The sequence below is a fragment of the Nycticebus coucang genome, chromosome 17 (genome assembly GCF_027406575.1).
Source record: "Nycticebus coucang isolate mNycCou1 chromosome 17, mNycCou1.pri, whole genome shotgun sequence".
Classification (NCBI taxonomy): Eukaryota; Metazoa; Chordata; class Mammalia; order Primates; family Lorisidae; genus Nycticebus; species Nycticebus coucang.
In genome coordinates, this window is record NC_069796.1 from 81,623,056 (window position 1) to 81,642,470 (window position 19,415).

Consider the following 19,415-nt stretch of genomic DNA (forward strand, 5'->3'; position numbering starts at 1 on the left):
GGAGAAGCAGCCTCAGGGTTGAAAGCCAGACCCAGTGAGGGTGCATTTCAAACCTGGGGAGTCTCCTTTGTAACCTGTATCAGCCCAGGGTAGAAGGTTGGGATTGGAGGTGAAGGTAGGGCTTCTGACACTCAATAAAAGGTGGTATTTTCATTAATTAAAAACCTTCTTATTGCGATCTGAGGTACAAAGACGACCAGCATCAAAATTGGTTTGCAATAAGCAGTTTCTGAACTGAATCATGCTCTCGTTTACCTAATTATTTCTACCCTATATCAGCAAGGCCCTGGGCTAGGTGTGGAGGATCAGAGATAGATGACATAGTCTGTGCCCCTGTGGAGTTCACAGTTCAGTGCGGAGAACAGACACATCAACAGAACAGTTTCATCATAGAAGGGGGAATGCTCCCAGAGGGAGGAACAGAGGGGGCACCTGATGCAATGGGGGAAGTCAGGGAAGGCTTTCTGGGAATGATACCCCAAACAGCATCCCCACTCACATGCACAATTCCAGAGATTCTACTAGAAGGCTGTCAAGAGCCATGCCTTCTGGCTGCACCAGCCTCCCAGAGTCCCCTGCTGCCCGATGCAGTGTCTGCAGAGCCAAACGCATCTTCCGCCACGCCTCATCCTCATCCGGCGCTGTATCCGACCCTCCAAGACTCCTGCAGGAGCCTGCCTTCCTCGGCAGGCTCAGCCAAAAGACCAACTCAAAACTCTTTTGTCAGAGCAAGCTTAGGGAGAGCCACCCAGCCCCAGCTGCCACAACCCTCCCAGCGCAACTGTAGCCCACGCCACCCTCCGCCTCTCAGTGAACACTGGCAGGGTACCTTCCATTATCTCCTTTGCTCCAAAGAAAGTGACCTTCTTCCAGGTGGCAAACTGGAAGCTTTGGAAAATCCTCCTACTGCTCACTATTGGCAGGATTCTCCAAACCAGGGATCTGAGGGTCGGGATGGGCTGCCTTGCGGACTAGGGGTATTGAGCGGAGAAAGGGCAGGTTTTGCTGGGCTTCCACCTCAGCGCAGGAGCCAGTGCAAAAAGTCTTTCGGGCAGCCTGGCTGTCTGCTCCAAGTGCTCTGCGGGGCAAGGAGAGGAGGGAGGACCCAGGAGACAGATGCTGGGGACGCAGCTGCTGAAGGGGCAGTGGCTGCGAACAGTGCAGGGGAAGAGTGGAGCCGTTCCCAGCAGAGAGGGAAAAGGCTCCAGCCTTCCAGGCTCTGGCGCCCTGAGATGGCCCGGGGTGGGTGAGGGAGCAGGTGAGCCCAAAAGGAGCTGTGACCTAATGGATCAGAGCCCCGTCCCAGTGTGGGTGTGTGTGACCAGAACGCTCAGCCTCCGCTCCAGGCCAGAGGCGGCGGGGAGAGGGGAGAAGTTGCAGCTTGGTCGCAGATGGACCGGCCGAATCTCGGCTTTGGAGACAGGGATCCAGCCTCTATTCTCGCCCCTGGGAGAAAGCCTCAGCCCCGGACCTCAGAAGAAGGCTCCAACCACAGCTGGGGCAGGTCCAGGGTGGAGGAGAAAACGACCTAGGAGCCGAAGTCGCCTCGCTCGCTCCTACCTGCGGGCCCGGCGCCAGGTTGGGCTCGTCTTCCTCCTTGGAGCCGTCAAGGTCGGGCTCCGGCAGCGCCTCCGGGGCCCCTGCACCCGCTCCCGCCTCCAAGCACGGCGGCGGCGGCGGCGGGGGCTCGGGCGACTGCGGCTTCTGCGGTCCCACAGCCCGAGCCCGCTCACGCCGGCCCGCGCCGCCGCTCGGCCTGCTCCGCCTACGAGTCATGCTGCAGCTCGCGCCGCTCCCTCGCAGCACTGCCTCAGCAGCAGCCGCAGCCGCCGCAGCAGGCGCCGCCACCGCGCCGCCGCTCCCCTCACAGGACAACAGCCAATATGGCGGCGCCCAGCTCCCCCTCCGCCCGCTGCCAGCAGGTCAGAGGGCACGCGGGTCCGCGCCGCCGCACTAGCCACCGAGGCTGCCTGCGCCATTTTTAAAAAGGACACCACCTGGAGTTCAGTGGGCGAAAACCTAGTGGGAACACCCCCTGCGCTCGCACCCCCAACAGGAAGGATGCGACCTACGGGAGGAACGCGTGTGATCGCGCTCCTCGGCTCTGGGAGCTTTAATTTCTGTAGTGCTACGGTACTTCGCCGGACTACTGTCAACCGCACGGCGAAGCAGCGACAGATCATTCCCATTTTGCAGCGGAGAAAAACTGAGGCAACAGAGGGATTACGAAAGATTGCTCCTGGCATCCAGTCAGAATTCGTGGGCTTGGGGACCGCCAGAGCTGACAGTGATGAAGAGATCGTTAGGTCTTTATCTGCAATTTATGGTCCACTAGGAGTCGAGCGTTCTGCACTTGGAACAGCGGGACTAAGACCTGGCACCTGTTCCAGAGTCTGGTAGAGAAGATGGAATTGTGAATACGTAGTTACAACCAATTTGATAAAGACGAGATAACTAGGGCACGTACTACGCCGGTGTTTCCAAAATGTAGTATGTGCAGGAGAGGATTTTAAAAACTCAACAATTCCATATTGTTTTAAAATGAGATTTTCCTTCCTTCTTTTTTTGAATATACTGTATACTACATGCACGTGGTACAAATTAAAAAAAAATGTTTTGAGTGCAGTTGGCTTATGCTTGGTTTGGCTATGGCCACTCTGAAACCTTATGGTGGTTATATGGAGAATTGCTATTGATGTAATTAACAGGAACAGAATCTTGACATTGGCTTCCTACCCATGCAGCAAAGGCTATTTAGAGAGGAAGAGCAAATTGGAAGGTCCTGGAGCTCTCCTTAACTACCAAGAACATAAATCAAAAGGAGTACTGTAGCTCATCACAGGGATTTGAAAGATACAGGTGATTCCTATCGCATCAGTTTTGGCAGAATAGAAGATAGATGGCCTTAAAAGATAACAGAGCATTATGATAGACTTATTTTGGCAAGGACCCCAGGAACTCTTCTAGATATGGGTCCTTTTTGGAGCATATTGACACAGTTGACCTATAGCGGGCAACCAGCAGTCTAGTCAATTCTTACTCTTCTAAACTAAACATTAGGAGTAGGTTGCATTCATCTGGCAGAGGCAACAGTAAACCTTCACTGTCATGCTTCAGGGGTATGTCATTCTCTGGACACAGTTTACAGGGATTTTTGAGCAAATTGCCATTTTAATGAGTATCAGGCTAATCTACTGTGGCACCAAGGACATTATCCTGATGGATCTTGAGAGCAAGAAGTAACAGCTATCCTAGATGACTTAGTAAGGCATAATGTGGATAAGAGGATGGATAATAAATCCCACAGATATACAGGGGCCTATCTATTCAGTGAACTGTCTAGGGGGTTGGAGTGTGTTGAGATATTCCCTACAAATGAAAGATAAGCTGCTATGTACATCACACTCCCTACTAAGAAAGAGGTTCAATACTTGCTGGGCTTCTTTAGATTTGAGAGGTGAGAAATATATTTAGGTACATTATTTTGACCAGTTACTGGGTCACTTGAAAGCTGCTGACTTTAGGGGAGGATTATATAAGGAGAGGTTTTCTTACCGGGCTGCAGAGTAAGTAGTTCTAGCTTTGGCCTTAACGCTCAAGCATTGGATTTTGGAGCAAAGCTATATTTTTCTTCAGCAATGACTATTCGCCTTTTGAAAAACAGCTCCTGGCTTGCTTTGGGGGTCTGGTGAGATTGGATACCTGATCATGGTATACTAGGTGACCATGTGACCTGAGCTTAATGTTATTTGATCTACCCAGCCATAAAATCAGGTGGCTACTACACCCCATCATCAGGAGGAAGTGACACATCTGGGCTGGGTCCAAGCAAGTCCTAAAAGCACAAGTAGGTTGCCTGAGCAAGTTGCTTACATTCCCCTCCTTCCCTCTGCCCCATCTTGTAGTAATGGTCTTATGGACAGTTGCTATTGATAAGTTGACTGAGGAAGAAAAAATCTAAAGCCTAGTGGTATGCTAGCTTCAGCCAGAAGTAGATTGCTAGGGTGTTCCAGTTTTCCTCAGAGAGGGCCTCAGGGTATAGAAAAGGGAAGTCAGTTCAGAGATCTTGAAATAAAGGCATACCAATTCCTGGGCATTGCCTTATGGTTTAATTCAGTGGTCAGAGACTTGGAAGGAAGAAAACTGCAGGCTTAGCAACAGAAAGTTTTGGAGAAGACAAATGTGGATAGACTGCCCAGAATGGCTTCAGAACAGAAAGTTGGTTGTGTCCCAGATGAACATTCAGTATAAGAACTCTTAAAAGCCCAGTAGGCATTAGGGCCCCTTCTGCGGCTACCAGACTATCTTTTACTCCAGCCATTTCGAGGATTGCTCAATGGCTTCATGAGAAAACTGGCCCTGCAGTATGGACTATCCCCTCCACAAGACTGACCTACCAACTCTCAGTACTGAGCCCAGTTTGCAAACCTCAGCGAACCAGCCTGAGCTCTTATGGGGAGCCTAACTTTGAGGCCCCAGCCAGCTCTTTTCTATCAGGGTGATTGCATTGGACTATGTATTAGTCAGGGTTGGTTAGCTGCTGTAACAAACCACACGTGGCAAGGGCTGAGCACATTAGACATTGTTCATGTCACAGGCCACTGCCAATGGAAGGAATTTGGCAAACCCTCAGAGATTCCGTCTCCCCACTTGTGGCTCTCCCCTTACCTACGCTCACAAAGTCCTCTTCATTCAGCTGGAAGATGGGAAAGGAGATAGTGTTAAGGTGTTGGATATTTTTATATCATTTTCATTCATAAGCCATTGGGGAGAATTCTGCCACATGGCTTCCTGACTATATGTAACCCTTTTCTCCCACTCTTTCCCTTCTCCCCAGGCAATCACTGATCTGCTTTCTTTTGCATTTTGATACAGTATATGCTCTGTTTAACCTGGCTTCTTTTCCTCTACATAATTACTAATCTAGGTTGTATATCCATCGCTTGGTTTTTATTGCTGAGTGGTATTCCATTGTATGGAAGTACCACAAATGGCTTATCTATTCAAGTGTGGATGAGCAGCTAAACATTTTCTCATGCCTTAAATTAGCTCTGAGAACTGGAGGAAAATTATATTTAAAGCAAGTATACAATGTACAGTATAATGAAATTGCATCTTTTGCAACTGTTTAAATGTATTTTTTTGTGGTAGAGTAGTAATTTTTTTTATTAACTCATAGCTGTGTACATTGATATAATCATGGGGCATCATTCACTAGCTTCACAGACCGTTTACCAAGTTTCACATATTGTATTTTTTTTTTATGCATGTTAATGTGTGAGAGCAGGCTTGGCTTCATAGGCGTAGAACTACGCAGCCCCAGTGGACCCCATGCTTTGAAGGGCTCTGTGCTTAGCTTACTACCATGCAGTTGCCTTCTTGAAATTCTTAAATGTTTGAACAAGTGGTCCACGTTTTCATTGTCACTGGATGCTACAATTTATGTAGTTGTTCTCACATGAGAGGGTGTGTAATTTTTTCAACTGATTTTAGTGGGGGATGCAAGCAAACATTTGAAGGTTGCTGGCCTAAGCCCTCAGGTCTGTAAGTGCCTGGGCTTTTGTAACCCCAAATCCAAGAAGGTTTTCAAGTTCTTCTACATTCTACACTGTGATTTACTCTCCCCTCCTGCCCAAGGCAACAGGCACAGAACTAATTGCTAGATCAGAGAGGAAGGAAGGGGAAATTATAACAGCAGTGCAAACTAGATCACCATCTCTCCGCACAGGTGGTGGTTGGCACCGATGGGCCATACAACAGGTATGTGTTGCAGCTGGCTTCCTTACTCTCATCCTAGGTTGGCATCTGTGAAGTCATTATTCCACCAAAACAAACCAGGTCAGAGGCCCTTCCTTGAGTCCTGGAGTTGGACTTCCACCAAACAACAGTATTTCTTAGCACTTTTTGAGGGAGGCAATCAACTTTCCTCTACTTTCCCCCTAACCTTGAGAATGGACTCGCACCTTTGGGCAAGAAGGCCTAAAGTGGACCCTCCCAACCTCAACGGAGAGGGAGAGGGGGTTTAGAGGAGAAGAAATAAGGTTGAAGAAAGTGAAAGGTGGGCTCAGGTGTGAAGGATCTTGAATCTCAGGGTGAAATTTGGAACTTCCTCGAGGGTGAGGGAGCCAGGACACAGAGAAATGAAGAAATGGGGATGGGCACTCTGGGAGGGTGAGGCAGGTGGATTGCCTGAGCTCACAGGTTCAAGACCAGCCTGAGCCAGAGGGAGACCTCATCTGTAAAAATAGCCAGGCATTGTGGCAGGCGCCTATAGTCCCAGCTACTTGGGAGGCTAAGGCAAGAGAATAGCTTAAGCCCAAGAGTTTGAGGTTGCTGTGAGCTGTGACGCTATGGCACTCTACTAAGGGCAACAAAATGAGACTCTGTCTCAAAACAAAACAAACAAAAAAAAGAAATAGGAATGGGGAACTTTGGATAAGGCCCTCTTGGTGGGGGGGTGTGAAGCTGCTGGACTTTGTCCTGACTTCTTTGAAGTCCTATGACCTAACTGTTGGAGTAACTATTATATGTTAGCTTTTTTTTGATGTTAGTTTTTTTTAAAACAGAAATTTTAATTTGCATGAGGTCCCCAATGGATCTTTTTTTTTTTTTTTTTAGACAGAGTCTCGCTTTGTAGCCCTTGGTAGAGTACTGTGATATCACAGCTCACAGAAACTCAAACTCTTGGGCTTAAGTGATTCTCTTGCCTCAGCCTCCCAAGTAGCTGGGATGACAGGTGCCCACCACAATGCCTGGCTATTTTTTTGTTGCAGTTTGGCTGAGGGTTCGAATTTTTATGTTAGTTTTCATGGCATATTTTTTTAGCAGATATTCTTTTCCTAGGAGATAAATAGTAAATTGTTGGTAGAATAAATTGGTTCATTAGAGTAAGCGGTAATTACTCCCAGTCACTAAACTGGACAAGAACAATTGAACCTATGTTGAGGGACCCTTGAGGGAAGAACATCGTGGGAAGGAAGAAAGCACCGTGGACAGTGTGAGTCAGCCTACCTTCGCAGGGCTGTTTAGGAAACAAACCCCCACAAAGGAAGGTGAAACTTCCTTTTTTCCCCCATTCCATCATTCATCTGCCTCCAAAATATTTACTCCAGCTAGGATGAGTCTCTGTTCAAAACCTATGTGTGCAAGAAATAGGATTAATGTTTTCTACACTCTATTTCTATTTTGAACTCCCATTCTGCTGGAGTGGCAGAAACTTAATCTCAGCTAATTTAGAGTTTGCTGGGGTTGTGTGGGATAAACCTTGAGGATATTATGCTAAGTGAAACAGTCACATTTATTCAGACAGAAAGTAAAATGGTGATTGCTAGGGATTGGGGGGAGATGGGGAGATGCTTTTTAATGAGTACCCAGTTTCAGTTTGGGAAGATGGAAAAAGTTTTTGAGGTGGATTATATAACAATATAGATACTTAATATCACTGAACTCTACAATAGGGATGCTTAAGTGGTAAATATTATATCTATTTTACCACAATTGATTTTTTTTTTGAGACAGAGCCTCACTATGTCACCCTTGGTAGAGAGTGCTGTGCCATCACCGCTCGCAGCAACCTCAAACTCTTGGGCTTAAGCGATTCTCGTGCCTTAGCCTCACAAGTAGCTGGGATTACAGGCGCCCACACAAAGCCTGGCTATTTTTTGGTTGCAGTTGTCATTGTTGTTTAGCTGGCCTGGGCCAGGTCCAAACCCGCCAGCCTCGGTGTATGTGGCTGGCGCCGTAACCACTGTGCTACGGGTGCTGAGCCAACAATTGATTTTTTTTTATTTTATTTATTTATTTATTTTTATTATTAAATCATAGCTGTGTATATTAATGCAATCATGGGGCACCATACACTGGTTTTATAGACCGTTTGACACATTTTCATAACACTGGTTAACATGGCCTTCCTGGCATTTTCTTAGTTATTGTGTTAAGACATTTATATTCTACATTTACTAAGTTTCACATGTACCCTTGTAAGATGCACCTCTCCAATCCCTCCCTCCACCTATCCTCCCCCCTCCCTCCACTTCCTCTCCCCCTTTCTCCTATTCTTAGGTTATAACTGGGTTATAGCTTTCAGGTGATAGCCATAAATTAGTTTCATAGTAGGGCTGAGTACATTGGATACTTTTTCTTCCATTCTTGAGATACTTTACTAAGAAGAATATGTTCCAGCTCCATCCATGTAAACATGAAAGAGGTAAAGTCTCCATCTTTATTTAAGGCTGCATAATATTCCATGGTGTACATATATCACAATTTATTAATCCATTCGTGGATCGATGGGCACTTGGGCTTTTTCCATGACTTAGCAATTATGAATTGGGCTGCAATAAACATTCTGGTACAAATATCTTTGTTATGATGTGATTTTTGGTCTTCTGGGTATATACCTACTAGAGAAATTATAGGATTGAATGGCAGATCTATTTTTAGATCTCTACGTGTTCTCCAAACATTCTCCCAAAAGGAATGTATTAATTTGCATTCCCACCAGCAGTGTAGAAGTGTTCCCTTTTCTCCACATCCATGCCAACATCTCTGGTCTTGGGATTTTGTGATATGGGCTAATCTTACTGGAGTTAGATAATGTCTCAAAGTAGTTTTGATTTGCATTTCTCTGATGATTAAAGATGATGAGCATTTTTTCATATGTCTGTAGGCCGTGCAACTGTCTTCTTCAGAGAAGTTTCTCCTCAAGTCCCTTGCTCAACCTGCGATGGGATCACTTGTTCTTTTTTTGATTATACGTTTGAGTTCTCTGTGGATTCTGGTTATTAAACCTTTGTCAGAGACATAACCTGCAAATAACTTCTCGCATTCTGAGTGCTGTTTGCTTGTTTTACTTACTGTGTTCTTGGCTGTGCAGAAGCTTTTTAGTTTGATCAGGTCCCAGTCGTGTATTTTTGAAGCTGCTTCAATTGCCTGGGGGGTTGTCCTCATAAAATACTCGCCCAGACCAATTTCTTCAAGGATTTTCCCTGCACTCTCTTCTAGTATTTTTATAGTTTTGTGTCTTAAGTTTAAATCTTTAATCCAGTGAGAGTCTATCTTAGTTAATAGTGAAAGGTGTGGGTCCAGTTTCAGTCTTCTACAGGATGCCAGCCAGTTCACCCAGCACCATTTGTTAAATAGGGAATCTTTTCCCCACTGAATGTTTTTAATTGGCTTGTCAAAGATCAAATAACGGTAAGTAGCTGGATTCATCTCTTGGTTCTCTATTCTGTTCCAGACATCTAATTCTCTGTTTTTGTGCCAGTACCATGCTGTTTGATTACTATCGATTTATAGTATAGTCTGAGGTCTGGTAGCGTGATTCTTCCTGCTTTGTTTTTATTTCTGAGTAATGTCTGGGCTATTTGAGGTTTTTTTTCTGATTCCATATAAAACGAAGTATTATTTTTTCAAGATCTTTAAAGTATGACAGTGGAGCTTTAATAGGGATTGCATTAAAATTGTATATTGCTTTGGGTAGTATGGACATTTTAACAATGTTGATTCTTCCCAGCCATGAGCATGGTATGTTTTTCCATTTGTTAACATTTTCAGCTATTTCTTTTCTTAGAGTTTCATAGTTCTCTTTATAGAGATCTTTCACGTCCTTTGTTAGATAAACTCCCAAATATTTCATCTTCTTTGGCACTACTGTGAATGGAATAGAGTCCTTAACTGTTTTTTCAGCTTGACTATTGGTGGTATATATAAAGGCTACCGATTTATGAATGTTGATTTTGTAACCTGAGACGCTGCTGTATTCCTTGATCACTTCTAAGAGTTTTGTAGTAGAATCCCTGATGTTTTCCAGGTATACAATCATATCAACTGCGAAGAGCGAAAGTTTGATCTCTTCTGACCCTATATGGATACCCTTGATTGCCTTTTCTTCCCTGATTGTGATGGCTGAAACTTCCATTACAATGTTAAAGAGCAGTGGAGAAAATGGGCAGCCTTGTCTGTTTCCTGATCTGAGTGGAAATGATTTCAGTTTAACTCCATTCAATAAGATATTGGCTGTGGGTTTGCTGTAGATGGCCTCTATCAGTTTAAGAAATGTCCCTTCTATACTAATTTTCTTAAGTGTTCCGATCATGAAGGGATGCTGGGTATTATCAAAAGCTTTTTCTGCATCAATTGAGAGAATCGTATGGTCTTTGTTTTTTAATTTGTTTATGTGCTGAATTATACTTATAGATTTACGTATATTGAACCAGCCTTGAGACCCTGGGATAAAACCAACTTGGTCATGATGTATAATTTGTTTGATGTTTTGCTGGATTCTGTTTGTTAGGATCTTGTTGAATATTTTTGCATCTATATTCATTAGTGATATTGGTCTATAATTTTCTTTTCTTTTTGGGTCTTTTCCTGTTTTGGGGATCAGGGTGATGTTTGCTTCATAGAATGTGTTGGGTAGTCTTCCTTCTTTTTCTACATTTTGGAACACGTTGAGTAATATAGGTACTAGTTCCTCTTTAAAGGTTTGGTAGAATTCTGACATGAAGCCATGTGGTCCTGGGCTTTTCTTTTTAGGGAGATTTTGTGTGGTTGATGCTATTTCAGAACTTGATATTGGCCTGTTCAACATTTCCACTTGATTCTGGCTAAGTCTTGGAAGGTGACGTGCTTCCAAGTATTGGTCAATTTCCTTCAGATTTTCATATTTCTGAGAATAAAGTTTCTTGTAATATTCATTGAGGATTTTTTTAATTTCTGAGGAGTCTGTTGTTATTTCGTCTTTGTTGTTTTGGATTGATGAGATTACAGATTTTACTCTTTTTTTCCTGGTTAGGTTAGCCAAAGCTTTTATTTGGCTATTTTATTGACCTTTTCAGAAAACCAACTTTTTGATTTATTGATCTGTTGTATAATTCTTTTGTTTTCAATTTCATTTAATTCTGCTCTAATTTTGGTTATTTCTTTTCTTCTGCTGGGTTTGGGGTTGGAATGTTCTTCCTTTTCCAGTTGCTTGAGATGTCCCATTAAGTTGTTCACTTCCTCTCTTTCCGTTCTCTTGAGGAAGGCTTGCAGTGCTATAAATTTCCCTCTTAGGACTGCCTTTGCAGTATCCCAGAGGTTCTGATAATTCCTCTCTTCATTGTCATTTTGTTCCAAAAAATTGGCAATTTCCTTCTTAATCTCATCTCTGACCCAGCTATCATTTAGCATAAGGTTATTTAACTTCCATGGTTTTATGTGAGTATGCAGATTCCTGTTGTTACTGAGTTCAACTTTTATTCCATGGTGGTCTGAGAAGATGCAAGGAATAATTTCTATTCCTTTAAATTTACTGAGGTTAGACTGGTGACCTAAGATGTGATCGATTTTAGAGTATGTTCCATGGGCTGATGAGAAGTATGTGTATTCAGTTTTGTTGGGATGAAATGTTCTGTAGATGTCTGCTACATCCAAATGTTGGATGGTTAGGTTTAAATCTAAAATTTCTTTGCTCAGCTTCTTATTGGAGGATCAATCCAACACTGCCAAAGGAGTGTTGAAATCTCCGACTATTACGGAGCTGGAGGAAATCAAGTTGCTCATGTCTGTTAGAGTTTCTCTTATAAATTGAGGTGCATTCTGGTTGGGTGCATAAATATTAATAATTGAAATCTCATCACATTGAGTATTACCCTTAACAAATATGAAGTGACCATTCTTATCCTTCCTTACTTTTGTTGGTTTAAAGCCTATTGTGTCTGCGAAAAGAATTGCAACACCTGCTTTTTTCTGATTACCATTTGCCTGAAATATGGACGACCAGCCTTTCACCCTGAGTCTATATTTATCTTTTAAGGTAAGATGTGACTCTTGTATGCAGCAAATATCTGTTCTGAGTTTTTGTATCTAGTCAGCTAACCTGTGCCTCTTTAGAGGACAGTTTAAGCTGTTCACATTAATGGAGAATATTGATAATAAGTCTGGTAAAAATTTGGGTATCAAAAGTTTTTCGAAAGTCCAGTAGACATTTTTAATCCTTTCACCACTGTGGAAGTTGGAGTTTGATCAAAAGTTTCTGAGTGAGTTTACTTTTGTGGTAGAGGATTGGGCTGGTCATTATGGAGGATAGGTCTGAGAATATCCTGAAGAGCTGGTTTGGTTATGGCAAATTTCTTCAACATATGAATGTCATTGAAGTATTTAATTTCTCCATCATAAATGAAACTCAGTTTAGCTGGCTACAGGATCCGGGGTTGAAAGTTATTTTGCTTTAGGAGATTAAAAGTCGATGACCACTCTCTTCTGGCTTGAAAAGTTTCAGCAGAGAGATCTGCAGTCATTCTAATATTCTTCCCTTTGTAGGTAATGGATTTCTTACGTCTGGCTGCTTTCAGAATTTTCTCCTTCATATTAACTTTAGTGAAGTTAATTATGATATGCCTGGGGGATGTCTTATTCAGATTGAGTCATGCTGGGGTTCTGAAACTGTCTGCTATCTGAATTTCAGAATCTCTTGGCATATCTGGAAAATTCTCTTTCCTAATTTCATGGCAGGGCCTCTGTGCCTTGCAAGGCCACTTTATCATTTTCAGGGATTCCAATGAGGCGGATATTAGCCTTCTTTGAATTATCCCAGAGCTCTCTGAGAGAATGATCCATTTTTGCTCTCCATTTCCTTTCCTCTTTGAGAGTTTGGGAGCGTTCCAAGGCTTTGTCTTCAATGTCAGAAATCCTTTCTTCTGCTTACTCCACTCTGTTACTGAGGGATTCTACTGTATTTTTCAGATCTTTGAGGGCTGCAAATTCTTGCTTCAGTGCTTCAAAATCTTTGGTGGTTTTGTCTTTAAATTCATTAAATTCTTGAGATGACTTTGGAATTTCTCCTCGAATTTCTAATTCCGACTTTTGAATTGCTCCTCGAATTTCTAATTCCAAATTTTCCTCCATTCTATTAATCTTGTTTGCAATCCAAATTCTGAATTCGATTTCTGACATCTCGGCCAGCTGTTTATGAACGGGATCTTCAGTTACATCTGCCATAGCTTTCCTAAGGGGAAAGATCTGTTCTGGTTATTCATATTACCAAAGTTTTTCCACTGATTCTGCCCCATGATTGTTTTACACTGCTTGATTTTTCTTCTGGAGCTTTGTCGAGGACCTGTACAGTGCTATGGCCTGAGAAACTGGGGACCTGTTTGGTGTGGTGGGGCTAAGTGGTTCTGTCTTGTTTTTAGCTGGTCTCTGTCTGACCCTAGTGAAACAGTTACTCTGGGTTGAAGTCTCAGCTGTGGAGAAATACCAGCAATTAAATCACCCTGCCCCCCACAGGCAACAATTGGAAAAGGAAAATCAAACCTTCCTACAACCACACACCTAGGGCACTACTTGAATAGTCCTTGGGAGATTGGCTCATTTCAAAAGGTCCAAATCAATTGTCTCAGTCAGCACCTGTCTCAGGTGGGACAGTTTAAAAGGTCTCTGGCAACTGGATCACAGGGGTCTGGTGACTACTCAGATATGGCTTGCTCCGGTGCTCCATGGAGTCCGGAGGACCCACCCAGCAAATAGATTAGTCTGGGAAGGTTAATGCCTCCTTCCCCACTTTGCACCTCTGTCACACCCAGTCACTGATAGCCCCACAGGGCTGTGACTCAGTTGCCTCTAGTGAACAGATAATCCAGGGGTTTGCAACTGCCTGAATCATAAGGAAATCTATTTCTGCTCAGCCTGGCTGCTGCGCTCGGCCTCTATCCAGTAGGGGGAGGTGAGGCCTGACAACCTTGGGTGTTCGATGGAGGCTGGGGGTGTTCACTCAGTTCCAGCCCCGCCCCTGATTGATGTTACTGATAGAACAGAACAGAACAACTTTGCGGGAATTTGTTTCTGTCCCTGCTAAATTCCCCTGCAGAAGATAAGCTGTTTTGAGTTCCCAGAGCCTGTGCCTCTGGCCCTGTCTTTGCTCCTGCAGGTTTGTATTCGGTTAGCTGTCAGTTCTAGCCTCATGCCTTCCTTTATCTATAGGCTGACGATCCCCTGAGGGCCGGGTGCTTATTAGGCTCAGTAAAGTAGTCCTCTGGGTCAGCCCCGCCCTGGGAACTTATGGGCTCTGCATGTACATTTCTAGTCCCTGTGCTCCACCCAGGCCAGGACTGCCTCAGGCAAACCCTTTACTCATGGGGCCTGCGTTTCTGTCCCAGATCTGTTCGGCAGTGGTTGCCACCTGAGAAGATGCCCAGCCTCCTCTGGTTGCCCAGGGAGACAGGGGGTGTGGCTTCAGAATATTCAGGAATGAGCCCTATTGTTGCCAAAAACGGCTGCTGCTCCGCACCTTGGGGCACTGCCGCTCCAGTATGGTTCCCTCTCAGCCGACCATCCTCTCCTCACTCCTGTGCTGCAGAGTCAGCACTGACCAGCTGCAGTCTAGGCCCTGTCCACACCCCTTGAGAAATCACCCAAGAATCTGGACTCCTGGGGGACAGGCCTCCAGACCTCAGAGTGAGAGTGGAGGGGAGCGCTGGGAGCTCAGAATTGCAGGTAGAGAATATATACAGTTCTATACAGTTTTATGCCTGGCAGGAGAACGCCGTGGCACCCTAGTAGGGGAGGTAGGTCCAGTTTTTAGAGGGTCTCTCCCATGGATTGTAGCAGGAGGACCTTTGAACTCTGCTTGTTTTTTTGTGGGGCACTCCAAGCCATTCTCATGGGGGAGGGGACTCCCATCTGCTTGGTGATGGATTTTGTACCTTTTGTTTGTATCCTTGGGGTTGCAGCTCGCCTTAGCAGGGTTGATGTGTGTTCTTCAACCTTCTCTCTTGGTGCAGCTCTAATCCACCAGGTTACTTGCTGAATTTCTGTCCTTTAACTCTCCCTGGATGGAAGCCTCTTGTTTTCCAGCATTCATGAGGGATGTCATGTGGTCAGTTGGTATTTTTGCAGCTGAACAGCTGGAGTTTAGGCACTGGGAAAGGCTGAAGCTGAGAGCTGGGACAGTGAAAAGCTGTTTGGCCATACACTGTCATATCCATGCATCTTGATCATAGTGGGTGTCCAAGCCAACCTGTCATAGGCCAGAGACCTTTGGGTCCTCGTTCAGTCAGTTGGGAGTGAATCTTGCTACCACATAGATTCAGAAAAAGGAAGCACTGGGTGCTGGGTGGTCAACATGAGCTTCTTCAATTGATTTTTTTTTTTAAAGGAAAGATAATACATTACTGAAGTAGGTGGGAGAGTGAGGCCAAAATGACAAGATGGGGAACCAAGGAAAGATAACCTCAGAGCAGCACACACAAACTCACAATGTTAACTCAAACATGTCAACACAAAGCAATAGCCCCACCTACAGTGGGATGAAATCTTTTCCTCCTAGTGTTTGGTGATAATAGATGTTCATTAGCTTATTCAGCAACATTTAACACACATCAAAAAACCTTAGTAAAACTTGCCCAAGGTGGCCGGGTGTGGTGGCTCACGCCTGTAGTCCCAGCACTGTGGGAGGCCAAGGCGGGTGGATTGCCTGAGCTCAGAGGTTCAAAACCCATATGAGCAGCAGTCAGCCAGAATAAGACCCCGTCTCTACCAACAATCAAAAACAGCCAGCACCACAGGAGAAAGAAGAAAATCAACAAAAAAGGAGTACTTCAAACAAAGAAGAATGAACAAGCACACTGAAATTAAAAATAAAAATAAAAAAATTAAAAAAATAAAAAACTTGCCCAAGCTGATATAGCTGATAAGTGGCATGCATTTACTCACACAATCTCTGAGTCAGACCTTATTGTATAAGTTGGACACAAAAATGAGTAAAGAGTATCTCCTACCCTCTGTGAACCCACTAGAAAGTAAATGGATGATGTCGATGTGGTTTTTTTTTTTTTTTTTTTTGAGACACAGTCTCTGTCACCCCAGTTAGAGTACAGTGGTGTCATCATAGCTCACTGCAAACTCAAAACTCAAACTCTGGGGCTCAAGTGATCCTCCTGCCTCAGCCTCCAGAGTATCTGGGACTACCTGCAGGTGCATGCCACCACCCCTGCCTACTTTTTTCTATTTTTTTGTAGAGACCAGGTCTTGCTCATTCTCAGGCTGGTCTCAAACTCCCAACCTCAAGCAATTCTCCCTCCTCAGCTTCCCAGAGTGCTAGGATTACAAGTTTGAGCCACCATGTCCAACCCTGTGTTTTAAGATTAATAATATGGGCCTGTCACAGTGGCTCACACCAGAGCTCTGGGAAGCTCACGTGCATGGATTGCTTGAGCTTAGGAGTTCAAGACCATCCTGAGCAGGAGCAAGAACCCATCTTTACTAAAAATACAAAAATTAACTAGGCCTTGTGGTGGGTACCTGTAGTCCCAGATACTTGGGAGGCTGAGGCAGGAGGGTCACCTAAACCCAGGAGTCTGAGGTTGCTGTGAGCTATGATGATACCACGGCACTCTAGCCTGTGCAACAGAGTGAGATTCTTTCACAAAAACAAAAAGGCCCCCAAACCATTAATAAGATGTTCCAGCTACCAAGAATTGCCCTCCGTTTCTAGTGGTATGTACCATTGATAATCCTAGAGGAACCTGTTTTATTCCTTCATTGGAAATGATTTTTAAACAAAATGACAGGTGCATGTGTTAATACAAGGCAGACATTTTAGAAAGGTCAATTAAGATAAGGGCTGAAGTGGTGACTTTGGCATCACATATACTAAAATTGGAACAATACAGAGATTAGCATGGTTCCTGCGCAAGGAAGACATGGAAATTTGTGAAGCGTTCCATATTTTTATCAATTCAATGTGGGGACGGGGGAAATGAGGGAGTGCTTCTACTTAATGGGCATAATGTTAGGATGTATGGCACACCTCTTGGGGGAGGAACATAATTATAAGAGGAACTTTACCTAACAAATGCAAACCTTGTAACCTGATTCTTTGTACCCTCAAATACCCCGAAACAATAAAAATAAATAAATAGGTAAATAAAAGATAAGGTCTGAAAAGCACCCATTGGATTTGGGAGCCAGGAGTTTATCAGGGACATTCACTGGAGCTGGAAGCAAAGGCAGAGAGGCGATGATACAGGTTTGGAAGGTAGAATGAAGTGCTGTCCACAATACCAAATTGTTCTAGTCCAGTGCTAGTAACTGTAGTAAAGGACTGGTTTGTGTGTGTGTGTGTGTGGGGGGGAGTTGTTGTTTTAATTCCCAATGTCTCATGAACCAATATTTTTGTAAAATAAAATAAAAAGTGAAACTGCTCATGTGCTTGGATGTCATACCAAGGTCAAATGTCTATAAAAAGTTCCCACTTTTTATGCTTATCTCAGTGCAGACCTGTAGCAAACACAGGGACCAGCACTGGCCTGCAATCACACTGTATATTACACATTTCTATGGCAATGCCCACAGAAATCCCCTAAAGGAACGAATTAGAAAATCCTTAGGGCCTGCAGTGACATGCCTGTGAGGAGGTTGTGCACCAAATGCTTCACAGCAATATTTCAAAGCCCATAACCCAGACTTTAGGAAGGGTGATGTAGCAAACATATTGTATTGATGATGGAATTCCTTGTTTCTGTGCATTGACAGTGATACAGATACAGTTGCATGCTAGTCCCCTCTAAATCTCATGTTGGAATTTGATCCCCAGTGTTGTATTTGGGGGCTGGTGTGAGGTGTTTGCATCATGGGGGCAGATCCGTAATGAATGGATTGGTGCCTTTCTCCAGGGAGTGAGTGGGTTCTCACTCTTAGTTCCCAGGAAAACTGGTTGTTGAAAACAGCCTGGCACCTCCTCCTGTGTCTTTTGCTTCACTCCTCTCACTGTATGACCTGCCTGTTCCCCCTTTTGCCTTCTGCCTTGACTGGAAGTTCCCTGAAGTCCTCACCAGAAGCAGATGCTGGTGCCATGCTTCTTATGCAGCTTGCCGAACGATGAGCCAAATAAACCTCTATTCTTTATAAATTACTGGGCCTTAGGCATTCCTTTATGGCAGCACAAATGGGCTAAGACAACAGGGATGGGAATGTAAGAGGGGTAATTGCACCATTCTGGAGTCCTCCTACATGACATTGATCTCACACCATGCTGGCTGTCAAACCACTGACCTTGGGTGCCATTTGTGAGATTCAAAGGAAACATTGGGGAATTATGTCATTTTCCTCAGCTGTGGTTCCCCTAGGTCCCTGGCTGGCCTCAACTAAATGCCTTGCCTTTTCTGAAGGATGTTGTCAATTCGCATTCTTAGTCACCTGCCTAATTCCTATTCATTCTTCAAGAACCAAGTCTGGTAGTACTCACTTACAAGTGTCCATCTCGGGGCTCCTCAGGGCCTCGTGAATCCTTCTATCACAGTGTTAACTGTGTTCTATTGTAATTTGTAATTGTCAATTTACAAGCAAGTCCTGTGGGGGCTCAGAGGTGGGAGGGACACAGATGCGGGATTCTGCCCCATGTCCATGTCTGTGCTCCCCAAAGCCCAGCACAGAACCAGGAAGAGGAGGATGTACAGTGGATGTTTGGTTCAAGAAGGGGAAGAGAAACAAAGGAATGAGAGAAAGGAGAAAGAGAATAGGGAAGAAAATTCAGGGGGGGAGAGGGAAGAAGAAAAGAATGAAAAGATGGAGAAAGAAGGAGAATGAGAGAGGGAAGGAAGGAGGACAGAGAGAAGGAAGAAGACATGTAATTACAGGAAAAGCCAAAAGTTTCATATCCTTAGTTTGGATTTTCTTGTGATGCACCCCCCCACCGTTACTCCCATCAGTCACCTTGAACTGGGGACAGTATGGGTGGGGATGCAGCAGGGATAGAATATTCTGCACATAAAATCAGAGCTTCTGAGTGCAGTCTCCCTGCTCTCGTGCTGGGCGGATCTGCTGGCATGTTGGTGACCTCCACACCACCCCAGCACACCCACTGCCCCTTCCTTGGGACCACTGACCTCTATGCTTATCTTCTTCCTTGGCCTATGGAAAAATACTTTCTGTTCTTTTTTTTTTTTTTTTTTTGCCTTTTAAAAAAAAAGATCTAGCCTGGATAATAGAACCATCAGTGATGGTGTGTTCACACTTCAGCCTCAAACTCCTGGGCTCAAGCAATCCTCTCATCTCAGTCTCCTGAGTAGATGCAACTACCAGTGTGCCAGTCTGCCTGGCCATTTTTTTTTTTTACTTTTTGTAGAGATAGGTGTGTCACTATATTGCCCAGGTTGGTCTTGAATTCCTGGTCTCAAATGATCTTCCTGCCTCAGTTTCCCAAAGTTCTGGGATTACAGGTATGAGCCCCTACCCTCGGCTCACCATACTTGTCTTTTAATTTCTCTTAGCATAATGTCCTCAAGGTCCATCCATGTTATCGTATGCTACACCCTTTTCTTCTTTTATAAGGCTGAAGAATATTCTAGTGTATATACCACATTTTGTTTATCCATTCTTCTGTCAATGGACATTTGGGTTGCTTCCACCTCTTGGCTATTGTCAATAGTGCC

General features: G+C 44.3%; 1 protein-coding gene and 1 pseudogene across 10 annotated transcripts in view; one reads left to right on the top strand and one right to left on the bottom strand.

The window, feature by feature from the left end:
- The window catches only part of FAM193B (family with sequence similarity 193 member B), a 38,930-nt gene extending 37,010 nt beyond the window's left edge, over positions 1-1,920 (bottom strand). For 3 of the 10 annotated variants that reach the window (XM_053566837.1, XM_053566843.1, XM_053566836.1), the window contains exon 1: positions 500-1,916. Coding sequence is in view for 1 of the 10 variants with exons in the window: in XM_053566845.1 (XP_053422820.1) it covers positions 1,561-1,776 (216 nt within the window). In the remaining 9 variants the exon portion in view is untranslated. Of the gene's footprint in view, positions 1-499 lie in introns of all 10 variants that reach the window. The other 7 variants (XM_053566842.1, XM_053566844.1, XM_053566839.1 and 4 more) reach the window with 6 other exon arrangements.
- A 14,694-nt stretch (positions 1,921-16,614) lies between these two features.
- On the top strand, positions 16,615-16,715 carry LOC128569368 (uncharacterized; annotated as a pseudogene).
- Positions 16,716-19,415: the final 2,700 nt, after the last annotated feature.